Source organism: Panthera leo, chromosome B4, assembly GCF_018350215.1.
Source record: "Panthera leo isolate Ple1 chromosome B4, P.leo_Ple1_pat1.1, whole genome shotgun sequence".
In the NCBI taxonomy this organism is placed as follows: domain Eukaryota; kingdom Metazoa; phylum Chordata; class Mammalia; order Carnivora; family Felidae; genus Panthera; species Panthera leo.
In genome coordinates, this window is record NC_056685.1 from 123,447,469 (window position 1) to 123,461,215 (window position 13,747).

The window sequence follows — 13,747 nt, forward strand, 5'->3', positions numbered from 1 at the left end:
AGCCATCGCATTGCATTAAATTAATAACATCGGAAACTTGCTCTTCAGAGTCCTCCAATTGCAAATTCTTGAGTTTCCATTGTTTCCAGCAGGAAGCTTAGAAAGCCTTGTACTCCCTCAGTTTTTGGAAAAGCAAGCAGCTATGTCCAAGACACTTCGCATAACTGTTTGACCTAATTTAATTACCAAACAACTTGCAACTGGTCCATCTTGAGTTGTTTTCTCCCACAGCTTTATTAAGGAAGAATCTAGTACTATTGATTTTTGGCTTGTAGGTCACCTGATTTGGTTCTCCAGGAAGCACTAGAATGGAGTTTTTAGTATACAGAATGTTTGTTAAGGAGTGCGCTTAAATCAGCACCTGTGGAAGGAAAGGAAATGGGATGGAGCACAGGGAGAAGGGGAGAAGCAACGCATGTCCAAAGATGGCCCCAGCCAGCCCACAGGGAACTGAGCCACAAGGGGCCCCTCAGAGTTGTGCCGAATGGCAGGAGGCATGTGGCTCTGAGCAAGGCCACTCTAGCTGATAAAATCCCTGCAGAGGCCAAGACAACCGAAGGCTGCTCCGTGTTCTGCATTTACGGCCTTATTTACTGCCTTTCCTCAGGGAGTCTATTCCCGCATTTCCATGGCCGCCATGATGTATATTTTTCATAACGGGTTAACTTCAAAACAGGAATACATACATACTTTGGTGAAAGTCACTTAGAATCCTTAGAATTAGCACTTTACTGGGGTGCTCAGTTAAGCATCTGACTCTTGGTTTCACCTCAGGTCATGATCTCAAGTTTGTGAGTTCAAGCCCTACATTGGGCTCTGTGCTGACCCGGCAGAGCCTGCTTGGGATTCTCTCTGCCCCTCCCCCACTTGCTTAATCTCTCAAAAATAAACAAACATGAAAAAAAAATCCTGAAAATTTTTCTTGGAAAAATAGCCCTAAGTAGAGAGCCAACTCCTCTATCGATTACTTTTGTCCTTTATAAACTCAGAGGAAGACTTGAAATATGTGTATTACTTTCCTAGGGCTGCCATAACAAAGTACCACCAACTGGGTGGCTTAAAACAATGGAAATGGATTCCCTCCCAGTTCCGGAGGCCAGAGGTCTTAAACTCCCCGTGTCAGCCAGGCCACGCGCTGAGACTCTGGCTAGAATCCCTCCTTGCTTCTTCCTGGCTTCTGGTGGTGGTCCGCCATCCTTGGTGCTCCTGGGATCGTAGTTGCATCCCTCCGGTCTCTGTTGTCACCTAGCATTCTCCTAGTGTGTGTGTGTTCTCCTCTTCTTGTAAAGACACCAGTCATGTTGGATTAGGACGCACCCTGACGACCCCGTCTTAACTTGGTTATATTTGCAAAGAACCTGTTTCCAAATAAGGTCACCTTCACAGGTACTGGGGGTTAAGACTTCAACATCTTTTGAAAGAGGACACAATTCACCCAATTACAAAGCTCATTTAAGCTTTTCAGTTATTTTAAAATTTATTTTGTAAGAATAATTACATAGTAACATGGTTTCTCAAATTTGGGGGTAAAGAACTTGGCGACAGTCCAAGTGACATCTTTCATAATTTTGTCAAGTACACAATTAAAGAACTTCAAACTCTGGAGCGCCTGGGTGGCTGAGTCACTTAAGCATCTGACTTTTGATTTATGCTCAGGTCATGAGCTCTTGTGGAATCGAGTCCTGCATTGGGGTCTGTGCTGACAGCACGGAGCCTTGGGATTCTCTCTCTCCTCCTGCCCCTCGAGGACCCCGATTGCACGATGGCACGTGCACACGTTCTCTCTCTGAAAAATAAACTTAAAAAAAAAAAGAACTTCAAACTTTAAATATTTCAACTTAATTCAGTTTAGTAGCACTTTCCAGTTTTGGAGAAATATTAACTTCATACCATAAGCTTTCAGTGTCAATGGCACTTTTATTATAGTTAATTCAGAATTCCCATTATGCCATGATAGTCAAGCTTCTTCAGAGAAATAGCCCAGAATTATAAGGGCAGGGAACACTGCAGACATTCTTTCTCACATAATATTCAAGACTAAGTATCTATTCAACCACATGCAAAGAAGCTGATGATACATATTTTGGCAGTTTTCGAGAAATAGTGGTCAATCTATAATCAAATCTCAACGCATCAGCTAACACCTGAGCACCTCCTCCTGCAGTTCGCACTGCATTGGGTGTTTAAAGACAAGCAGTTGACTCAACAGACTTTAAAAAGATGTATTTAATACTTAAAATATTCACGGAGTTCTTGACAGAGTTGTATTTTGAAGTTTCTATTGCTGAGAAACTTGAGGTTCATATTGTCTCTTTTTCAGTCCCAGAAGCTCCGTTTTGAGTTCTCCAGGCTTTGGTGGAATTTCAGGTATTGTCTACCAAACAAAACAAAAAAACACAGATGCCGGTGCTTTCTTAGACTGTAATTAACTGTGACCTGAAAGGCATCAAAGAACGTAAAAAAGTAGAACAAAAAGTCCCTGCACTTTTCATAAATCACTCAATCATAAATGTGCACTCAATCATAAATCCTAATTATAAGAACCTGTGTCCTCAGTATTACAGGACTCACAGAGGGAGAGTTTCCATCAACATTAAATGACAGATCACAATTTTAATAAAGCTTTCCACATTTTGAAACCCATTCCCGCACCACTTACTCTCCACCATGTGCCTGGCACAGAAAACAGGTATTAGAAATCAACTGATTTATTCAAAAACAGTAAGTGCCTATTATGTGCAAATTATAAAGAGAAAAAAAAAAAAAAAAAACTGACTTCAAGAGAAGTGGTCAGGAAAAGCTTGACGTGACAGCTTTAGTGACACAGTGAGATATAATTCATATGCCATACCATTCACCTGTTTAAAGTATATGATTCCAATTCAGTGGCTTTTGGTATATTCACAAAGGTGTGCATCCCTCATACAATAAATTCTAGAACCTTTTCATCACTCCAAAAAGAAACCCTGTGCCCATCAGCTGTCACTACCATTTCCACACAATCCTGCCCCACACTAAGCCACTGCCCTGGGCAACCATTAATCTTTTTGTCTCCACAGATTTGCCTATTCTGGACATTTCACATAAATGGAATCATATAACATGTGGTCTTTTGTGAGTAGTTTCTTTCACTTGGCATGTTTTCAAGGTCTGATCCATGCTGTCAAATCTATCTGTACTTCATTTCCTTTGAGGACAGAATAATATTCCATTAAAAGGATAGACCACGTTTTACTTATCCATTCACCAGATGATGGACATTTGGATTGTTCCCACTTTTTTACTCTTATGAATAATACTTCTGTGAACATCTGTCTGTGTGTAAAAGTTTTTGTGTGAACGTATGTTTTCATTTCTCTTGGGTATAAACCTAGATGTGGAATTGCTAAGTCCTATGACTCTATGTTGAACTGGGTCAGGAACTGCCAGACTGTTTTCCAAAGCAGCTGCACCATTTTACATTCCTATCAGCACCGTAAGGGGGTTCCCGTTACTCTACATGCTCACCAACACTTCTCATGAGCAGTCTGGTTTTGTTTTTTTTTTTTTTTATTAAAAAAATTTTTTTTAACGTTTATTCATTTTAGAGACAGAGAGAGACAGAGCATGAATGGGAGAAGGTCAGAGAGAGAGTGAGACACAATCTGAAACAGGTTCCAGGCCCTGAGCTGTCGGCACAGAGCCCAATGTGGGGCTCGAACTCACAGACCGCGAGATCATGACCTGAGCCGAAGTCGGTCGCCCAACCGACTGAGCCACCCAGGCGCCCCCAGTCTGGTTTTTTTAATTATAGCCATGATAGTGGTTATGAAGTGGTATCTTACTATGGTTGTCATCTGCATTTCCCTGATGGCTAAAGACGCTAGCATCTTTCCATGGGCTTATTTTGTCTGAAAAGGTGCCTTCTGAACAAAGACATGAAGGAGGGTGAGGAAAGTGGCCACGCAGATATCTAGGAGTGTTTCGGGCAGAAGGAACCACAAATGCAGAGGATCTGTGGCAGGAACGTGCCTTTACGCACAAGGAAAATCAAGGTGGTCAGCACAGCTAGCATAAAGTATTCGACTAGAAGTTAGGAAGAGACGAGGACAGAGGGGAAAAGTGGGTGCAGAGATGCAAAACCAGTGGAGAGTTCTGAGCAGAGGAGTGACATGACCTGACTCAAGCCAAGCGTAAAAAGAGGACAATGGCTTTTATTGAGGAAAGACTGGAGGGGAGCAGGGGTGGAAGGCAGAAGCCAGACCAGGGAGCTAACACAGTCCCTGAGGTGGGAGGTGACTGACAGTGGGTCGAACTAAGTGGCAGCAAAGGAGGTGGTGAAAGGCAGTGAGATTCTGGATATATTCTTCAGGTTAAACCAATGGGATTTGCTGTCATGCACAGTATGAGACAGGTGTTAAAGAGGACTGCTAGGTTTGGGCCTGAACAACGAGAACAATGGAGTCACCATCCACTGTGATAGGCAAGACTTCAAGGGCAGGTCTGTTGGAGGAAGGCCAGGAGCTCAGTTTTGAACATGCTCACTGCACATCCAAGTGGAACTGTCCAGAATGATTCAGAGGCATGTCTCTTTCTATCAGCTATCAGCTTCCCCTGTAAGGTCCTGAGGAAAGGGACCACATCGTAATCTCCTCATTTCTTACAACCCTATGAGGTTATAAAAAGCAGGCAAAAACTGTGCTCCATGAATAAATCATTGCTCAGGACCCTTATAAGCTCATAAGATTATAGAGAAAATCTTTACTCTAATTATTTTATATAAAACTACGAGATTATTCTGGTATAATTTAAATCACATCAAAAATCTCAATAGCTTTTCAATGCCTGAAGTCCAAATACCGTGATCTGGTTCATTTTACCCTTTGTCTCCTAACAACTAATTAATCCTAAAGAAATAAAATAGTTTAGGAAAGAATATGGGGTTTGGGGTTTGGGGTCGGGGTCAGAGTCAGAGGAGACGTAGGGACTTAAGAGACGTGCTTCACAGCAAAATTCTCATTTGGAAGTGAAAATGACTTTCCACAAAAATCAGTGATGAGAACTGGAATAAAAGCCAGAGTAACTTGTCTGACAATTTCCTATCTTAAACTAGTCCAAAGATGTTGACATTCCAATCCCTTTAATACAAGCAAAGAATATAGTTTGTTTCCTGTCCATTAAACTGTGAAAAAGAATTAATTTAGAAGGGCTCTTTTTTCCCCCAGGTCACAAAAGGAAATTATATGGGGGTGCCTGGGTGGCTCAGTCAGCTGAGTGTCCGACTCTTGATTTTGGGTCAGGTAATGATTCCAGGGTTGTGGGATGGAGCCCAGTATCCAGCTCCACACTGATCATGGAGCCTGCCTGGGATTCTTCCTCTTTCTCTCTCTCTCCCTCCCTCCCTCCCTCTCATTCCCACTGCCCCCCTCCCCCACTCACACATGCTTTCTCTCTCTAAAATAAAAAAAACAAAAAAAAGGACAAAAAGGAAATTATATGAAATCACAAAGCCCTATAAAATATAATATACTATACTGTACATCTGAAACTAATATAACACTGCATGTTAACTGGAATTAAAAGAATTAAAGAAAAGAATGAAAAGAAAAACCTTAAAAAATAATGAAGTACAGTAACAGCAGGTTTCAAATTTCTACAAAGTATATACAACCACCCACTTACACACACAGGCACACATGTGGAGTAATTTCAGTTGCCAATACATTACAAAACTAAAATGATAATTCAACTTTTATTAAAAGAAAGATAGCACTTTTCTTTACAAACTATGTAATATATATAATATAGATTTTTATATATTATATATATACATAGTATATAACTTTTAAAAGACTAAAAAGTTTACTGACATCAAAATTTAACAACGTTGGGGTGCCTGGGTGGCTCAGTTGGTTGAGCATCCAACTTCCGCTCAGGTCATGATCTCGCAGTTCATGGGTTCGAGCCCTGTGTCGGGCTCTGTGCTGACAGCTCAGAGCCTGGAGCCTGCTTAGGATTCTGTGTCTCCCTCTCTCTGCCCCTTCCCTACTCATGCTCTCTCTCTCTCTGTCTCTCTCAAAAAATGAATAAACGTTAAAAAAAAAATTTCTTTTTTAATTAAAAAAAACAATGTCAGCAGAGGTTCTAAACAGCAGTTTCTGTGTATATGGTTGTGTCTGGAGACGACCAAAAATGAACACTTTAACATGAGTCCTGAGACTGCATTTTTTCGACCACCCATTGTTTTGATAATAAATAGATTATAAATTAAGGAAAACAGAACCAGTAAAAGTAATGCAAAAGTAAATGGAACTGCAAAGAAAAGCTCAAGCAAAAGCACGCTTTGTATCCCAGGACAGAGTGTCCGCCTTGCATCCTTGCCTCCATTCCTGTTCTGAGGAGCTGAGCTGCACAACTCGAAAAAGCATCCTTGATGCTGCTCGCTTAAGACAGTACTGAGCACCCGCTCTAGGCAGCCATCAAGGTGTCTTCTGCTCTGGGCTCCACCCAGACCTTCCAGCTGTAAAGACTGAAAGACCCCTACAAAGGCCAGAGGTTGTTACAACAGTGAGTCATTGCCAGAACAGCACCAACAGACGCAGGTAAAGAACACAAATCCTTTAAATGTTAGTAAAGCATCCAGCATCCTACACATAGCTGGCCAGCCCTAGCCGTTGTCAAGTCCCTAGAGAGGTACCCTACTGCTGATGTCATCACCCAATCAGGATGAAGTGGCCTGAGACGCTTCAGTATGGTCCTTCTAGAGATTGTGGTTTCATGCTGCCTCTTCTCAAGGTCCGAGCAGCAACCTTGCATAGTCCCACTTATAATGAGAAGAGTGAATCAAAGGGCAATTTTTTGGTCAATTCTCCAGGGTCAAATAACAGGCAATCCTTCCTCTGTGATGCCTGCCTGATGTCAATTCCTCATGAATTAATGACTCAATTGCATTTCTGTGGAAGGTTCTTACACCTTTTGGTCTCCACTAAGTATCCTTGATGCATCCCCAGAACTCAAAGGAGAAGTCTATGGTGCTAAGAAAGAGCTACTTCAGCATTGTTTGTACAAAAACTAGGTGCCACCAAAATGTCACTAGGGGATTGATTACATAATATATGGAACAACATATAAGGAAATGCTATTCTATGGTCAGAAAGAAAAAAGGCTATTGATATAAACATGTGTCTATTCATATAGATTTTAACCGAAACCAGCAAATTACAGAGAATTGTGTATATGAATGCCTATTTACATATAAACTCTGTGTGTGTGCTTATTTCAACAACAGTAAAAGTCAAGTAGACACTAATCAAAAAATGGTAGACGTGTGGGGAGCAGACTGGGGAAAGGGGGTTTTAGTAAATGGGAAGGAGGGATTTGCACATTCTCATCTACACGCCTGAATTCAACCTGAATGTTGTACGTTGGTGTTATACTACTTTATTAACAGGATCCAAAAAGAGAAACACTAAACAGAAAGCTTGGGCTTCAAATCCTCAGTAAGCTATGTGATCTTGGGAAATCATGTTCACTCTTCTGAACCTCAGTTTCCTCCTCTGAAAACAAGAATACCTCCAAAACCGTCGTTGTCAATTCACTAAAACTAGAAACACAAATGGTTGGTTCTCTGTGTTACCTGTCCAGAGTCCAGGCAGAAATGACCGTTCCCTATGCGGTGCTCCAAACCACTCTATTCACACCTGTAGCATAATACCTAGCACACACTTGTCATTCTTTCGCTGTGCTTCCTTGCCTCCACCTCCACCAGACCAGAAGTCTTCAAAAGCACCTGTAATTCCCAGTTCTAACTCAATGAAGGCTTATTAAAATTAATGTAAGTTTCTCCCTCTTTTGAATGCCTATATTCCCTCATTCTTCAATCATTAAATATTTATTGAGCATTTACTACATTCTAAGCTCCTTCCTAGGTGACTGAGATACAAGGGTGAACGACGCAGGTCCAGTCCCTTCATGGAGATTACATTCTGGTGGAGGAAACAAAGAGCAAGTCAATAGACAAAGGAATAAAATACTTGCAAACTGTGACAAGTCCTTTCCAGAAACAAAGAAGAGAGACATAATAGCACAGAAGCAATCCTTTAGGAACTGTCCAAAGGACCTTCATTGCTGGAGGAGATATTTGAGCAGAGACCTGACGTTTTGAAGTAGGAAACCAACCCCAAGATCTGGGAGGAAAGCATTCCGGGATGAGAAAAAGCATGGCCTTGAGATGGGTACAGGCTTTATGAGTTTGAGAAACCGCAAAGAAGCCAGTGTGGCTGCAACAGTGGGAAGAGGTAAATGGCAGATTCAGGCCAGTGGTAGGCAGGTGACAGGCTAAGACCCCTGTAAGGCCTTGTTAAGAACAGGTCATGCATTGCTCTTAATGCAATGGAATGCCATCATAAGGCTTCAGGTCCAAAGCAGAGGTGCTTCTAATTTCGTTTTAAGATGGTCTGCGATGCTGGGAGGAGAATGGAGTGGTCCAGGAGCCAGGACCACAGCCCCTCCTGCACTCACCAGGTCCGGCAGGTAGTACCTGTGCACCACTTCGGCCCCGGCGCACATGGCCAGGAGGCTGGCGGCGAACATTTTCAAGTAGGTGGCCCAGGACACGCCCGCGGGCATGGTCGGTGGGCTAGACCGGGAGGAAAGGCGGAAGGTGTTAGAACGCTCCCAGCTCAAGACGAAACAGGCCACCGCGTTCTCTCCCACCCCGCGCCCCGTGTCCCCAGTTACGAAATGAGCGCGCTGAGGGTCCGAACGCCCCCTCCACGCCCGAGAGCAGCCTCCCAGGGGCTCTTAGTGTCGGGGCTGGGCTTTTGGAACTTAAAGGCAGATCTTGCACATCAAGCGGAAAGCCGACACCTGGTGGCTTCCCCGCGACCCTATCAACCCTAACAGAAGGGAAACTGCACACCGCACTCCCTACTGGCCCTAACGGCGCGCCCGGCGAGACCTTACCGCGAAGTGCCCTACTTTCCGCAGACTGTCCCACCACGGCCGGAAATGCGCGGGGGTAGTAGCCGACAGCCGGCGGGCGGAACCAAAAGTACAGGGCCTGGGAGCCGCATCGGACCAGAAAGTTGGGGGCGCGGGCACGTGACCAGGCAGAGTTGGGACTTTGGGCCGGAGCCGTTGCCGATTCTTTGTCTCTCTTTTTTTTTTCTTTTCTGATTTCTCTTCCCTTTCTTTTTCTTTTCTTCCTTTCCCTTCCTTTTTCTTTTCTTTCAACTTAATTCGGGCTCATGACTCTCCCTACAGTACGATCTGCCGTATAGTCGGCTGTCGAATTTCGGGCTCGGAGCTGGCAGGATTATTGTCCCCGGTTTGTCCTTTCACACGCCCAAGAAAGTTGCTTGCGTTTACCACCTTTTTAGGAGGGGGTGGAGGTTGGCATGCTGACCAGGACGTGCTCAGATGAGGTCACCCTCTAGTGAGTGAAGTTAAAAGCTCTCTCTGTTCTTGTGCCCGGCGTCCTTTGACCTGAAGCAAAGGCACACTCACACTGTTTCCTTAGGCTGCGGTGCTACTGGAAAAAAAGAAAACTGAAGTCGACATTGTTTAATCTATTCATATTTAGATTGTGCTATGACTATGAATTGGTTTTTGTTGACAAAAAGGTAACGCAAGACTATATTCTGAAGGCTTTTTTTGGTTGTATATAAAACATGAATCATGATACACTCAGCTTTTAAACACTTTTATGGAGGTATATTTGACATAAACCACATATTCTAAATATGCAAATTGATGAGGTCTGGCATTTGTACACCTGTGTGACCATTACCACAATCAAAATAATTAACATATCCATCACACGAAAAGTTTCTCTGTGCCTCTAATTCCTCCCACAGTCTCCTCTGGATCAACCACTGACCTGCTTCCTGTCACAACAAATAAATGTGCATTTTCTAGAATGCTCTGTAAATGGAATCCTGACATACTGTCTTGGTCTAGCTTATTTCATGCAGCACAATTATTTTGAGACTCATCCACATTGCTGCATGTATCACTAGTTCACTTCGTTTTACTGCTGAGTATAATTCTACCACAATTGGTTTATCCATTCACCTTTGGTGGACATTTTGGTTGTTTCCAGTTTGGGGCTTATAGGAATAAGGCTTTTATGAACAGTAAAATATATCAAAAAGACTAATATACAGGCCTGTGAACACATGCTCCGTTTCTGTTGAATACTTTCCTAGGAGTAGAATGGCTGCAGCATATAGCAGGTAGGAGTATAGTCAACTTTTTAAGAAATTGTCAAGCTGTTTTCCAAAGTAGGTATCCAGTTTCACACTCTCACCAGCCATGTTGACAGCTCCAGTTCTTCTCCATCCTCTTCCAACACCTGGTCTGGTTAATCTTTTTAATTTTTAGGGACTCTAATAAGTTGGTAATGGTGTCTCATGACTAATGATGCTAAGGATCCTGTTGTATGCTTATATTTGGTGACATATCTGTTCACATCTTTTATCCATTTTTTATTGTGTTTGGTTTTTTATTATGAGTTTAGTCATCTTTATGTATTATGGATATAAATCTTGTATCAGATAGATTTGACCTGTAAATATTTTCTCCCCGTCTATAGCTTGTCTTTACTTTTCCTTAATAATCTTTTGAAGAGCAGAAGCTTCTAACTTTAATGAAGTCCAATTTTCAATTTTCTCTTTTATGGATCATGCTTTTTGTATGCACAGGGCAAACACCCAGGAGACTGGCCCTGCCTGCCAGCAGCAGAAACGATTTCCTATCCAAGAGCCTAGCTTCTTACTTCTTGAGCTCACCACTCAGAAACCTTCACTTCGCCTTAATTTCTGCAATATTCTCCCCTAATTCATTCACTTAAAAGTACATAGGGGCTACACATTTATTCATGTTATTTAGTTAACATGGGTTTCATGTTAGAAAGGAGCTCTCAGGGGCGCCTGGGTGGCGCAGTCGGTTAAGCGTCCGACTTCAGCCAGGTCACGATCTCGCGGTCCGTGAGTTCGAGCCCCGCGTCAGGCTCTGGGCTGATGGCTCGGAGCCTGGAGCCTGTTTCCGATTCTGTGTCTCCCTCTCTCTCTGCCCCTCCCCCGTTCATGCTCTGTCTCTCTCTGTCCCAAAAATAAATAAAAAACGTTGAAAAAAAAAATTAAAAAAAAAAAAAAAAAAAAAAAAAGAAAGGAGCTCTCAGGTTAACTGATTTAAATAGATGCCTCAAAAAACAAGTAATTTTTGTTTATTTGGGATCTTGCTCTGTATCTCACATTCCTGTCTCTGAGAAGTGAAAGCTACATCAGATTTCAAACATTAATCAAATTCCTGACATATCTGTTGAAAATGGCAGATACTGATTAAATTCCATATTAAAGGTCAGAGGTTATTTTCTAAAAACAGTGCAGAAAATAAATTAACTTCTATTAGGATAATTGCACTCTTTCTAAAAAATTTTTTTAAATTATACATTCTTGGGGCGCCTGGGTGGCTCAGTCGGTTGAGCGTCCGACTTCAGCTCGGGTCATGATCTCACAGTCTGTGAGTTCAAGCCCCGCGTCGGGCTCTGTGCGGACAGCTCAGAGCCCGGAGCCTGTTTCAGATTCTGTGTCTCCCTCTCTCTCTGACCCTCCCCCGTTCATGCTCTGTCTCTGTCTCAAAAATAAATAAACGTTAAAAAAAAATTTTAAATTATACATTCTTATGGGGCGTCTGGGTGGCTTAGTTGGTTAGGCGTCCGACTTCGGCTCAGGTCATGATCTTGCAGTTTGTGAGTTCGAGCCCTGCTTTGGGCTCTGTGCTAACAGCTCGGAGCCTGGAGCCTGCTTCGGACTCTGTGTCTCCTTCTCTCTCTGCCTCTCCCCCACTTGTGCTCTGTCTCTATAAAAAAATAAGTAAAATGTTTAAAAATTTTAAATTATACATTCTTATAAACTAAGAAAGGATATACTTTAAAATTCTTGAGATAGAATATGTAATAAGAAGTTTCAGGACAAGATCTTTAAGGCAAGATAAATACTGGCTTAGCACAGCTAAAACTGATTTGGGGGGCACCTGGGTGGCTCAGTTGAGCGTCCGACTTCGGCTCAGGTTATGATCTCGTGGTTCATGAGTTTTAGCCCCACATTGGGGGCCAACTTGGCTTTAACTCACAACACTGAGATCATGACCTGGGCTGAAGTCAAAAGTTGAATGCTTAACCAACTGAGCAACCCACGTTCCTCTATCTTTTGAGTTTTCTGCCATGAATCCAAAATCATTTTATGCAGTGCCCAACTCCCATTCATATTGTAGTCTGTCAGTAACGAGTCCTATGTATGTGTATCTTGTGTCTCTCTTCTTAGAAGGACACCAGTCATTAGATTTAGGGCCCACCTTAATCCAGTATGACTTCATCTTGACTTGATTACATCTGCTAAATAAGCCCACATTCACAGATACCAAGTGCACACAAATGTGAGGGAGACAGTATTCAATTCAGCACAAGCTCCTATCACCTACTCAAAAACTTAAGTACATAAGTGAAAGTTTAAACATTAACTGGAAAAAAATGTTCAAAGGCTCATAAATTTTCAGAATAAGAAAAGTCAGGGGCGCCTGGGTGGCTCAGCTGGTTAGGCAGCCGACTTCGGCTCAGGTCATGATCTCAAGGTCCGTGAGTTCGAGCCCCGCGTCGGGCTCTGTGCTGACAGCTCAGAGCCTGGACCCTGTTTCGGATTCTGTGTCTCCCTCTCTCTGACCCTCGCCTATTCATGCTCTGTCTCTCCCTGTCTCAAAAATAAAACGTTAAAAAAAAAAAAAGTCAACTCTTTTGAAGCCTAGAAAATCTTGTATTCTCCCCTAAAATGAATGTTCGTTAAAGCCCCCTGACACACAGATTTTTTTCTAAATCATTTGCTTGGAACATGTAGCGACTGCCCCAGGGCAACACCACAAATACCCCATTTTACAAAATAAAGCTTAAGTATTAAAGAGCTGTAATAAAAGGCTGAGTAGATACAAGAGAGTGTGTGAACCACAGGTCTCCTCATTTGCTCCCTCTCATTTGGTAGAATAAACTCCATTATAATGGATTTTCAAGCTTTTTTTGATTGTGATTCACAGTAAAAAATACATTTATAGGATCATGGTATGTACATATGTTTGTATGTGTAAACAAAACAATACTTACGTTTATTATAAACGCTTTAACACTTGTTATTCTGTTGTATTTCTCCTAATGCTTAGTTTCAGGACCCACTTGAAAATCTGCAGTTTGGAAAACCCTCCCCCATAGTAAACCCTGTTGATAATAAGATGCAACTGACTGACAGAACAATAGCTAAGAAGGAAGCAAGTTTACCAGGTTACTCACAGGGAGAGGAGGCATTGGGAGGAAGAGGGAAACAAAGTGAAGTAACTGGCTCTTCTTTTGCTGTTGTCCTATCATATAAGGTTTCTTTGAAGTAGAGACGTATTTGGGAAAGATTGGAGAAGGACATTTCTCCTAGGCTTCCAAAAACTCTGGTGGGCAAGGCTCACAAGCACAAGTTTGTCTTCCAGATTCAGAGGGTTAGAGAAAGACTGACAGGACAGGAACCACTTTGTTGCAGTTGCTTCACCGTTTCCTGGTTTGATGTCCTGCTCCCCAGCATCTCTACCAGGAAACTCTTCCTTTTGCAAGGCAGAACTGAGCAGAGGCCCCTGGTCTGCGGAGGTCATGACTGGAGCTGGCAGACCCAGGACGCACAGCACTCCACAGAAACTCTACATGAGTGAAACGTTGAGTAAAGGTTGCAGCTCTTTA

At 42.6% G+C, this 13,747-nt stretch overlaps 1 protein-coding gene across 2 annotated transcripts; it reads right to left on the minus strand.

Annotated features, from left to right (window-relative positions):
- Positions 1–1,666: 1,666 nt before the first annotated feature.
- CB4H12orf73 (chromosome B4 C12orf73 homolog) lies at positions 1,667–9,121 on the minus strand. Of its 2 annotated transcripts, XM_042947559.1 has the most exons (4): positions 8,944–9,121; positions 8,500–8,617; positions 2,234–2,374; positions 1,667–1,798 (listed from the first exon to the last, which is right to left on the minus strand). In XM_042947559.1, exons 2-3 carry the CDS (start codon positions 8,605–8,607, stop codon positions 2,279–2,281), a joined length of 204 nt encoding a protein of 67 aa, XP_042803493.1. In that variant the 5' UTR covers positions 8,608–8,617; positions 8,944–9,121; the 3' UTR covers positions 1,667–1,798; positions 2,234–2,278. The 2 variants fall into 2 exon arrangements, with proteins under 2 accessions (XP_042803493.1, XP_042803492.1); XM_042947558.1 differs by lacking the exon at positions 1,667–1,798 and having other exon boundaries at positions 2,209–2,374; positions 8,944–9,120.
- Between the last annotated feature and the right edge of the window lie 4,626 nt (positions 9,122–13,747).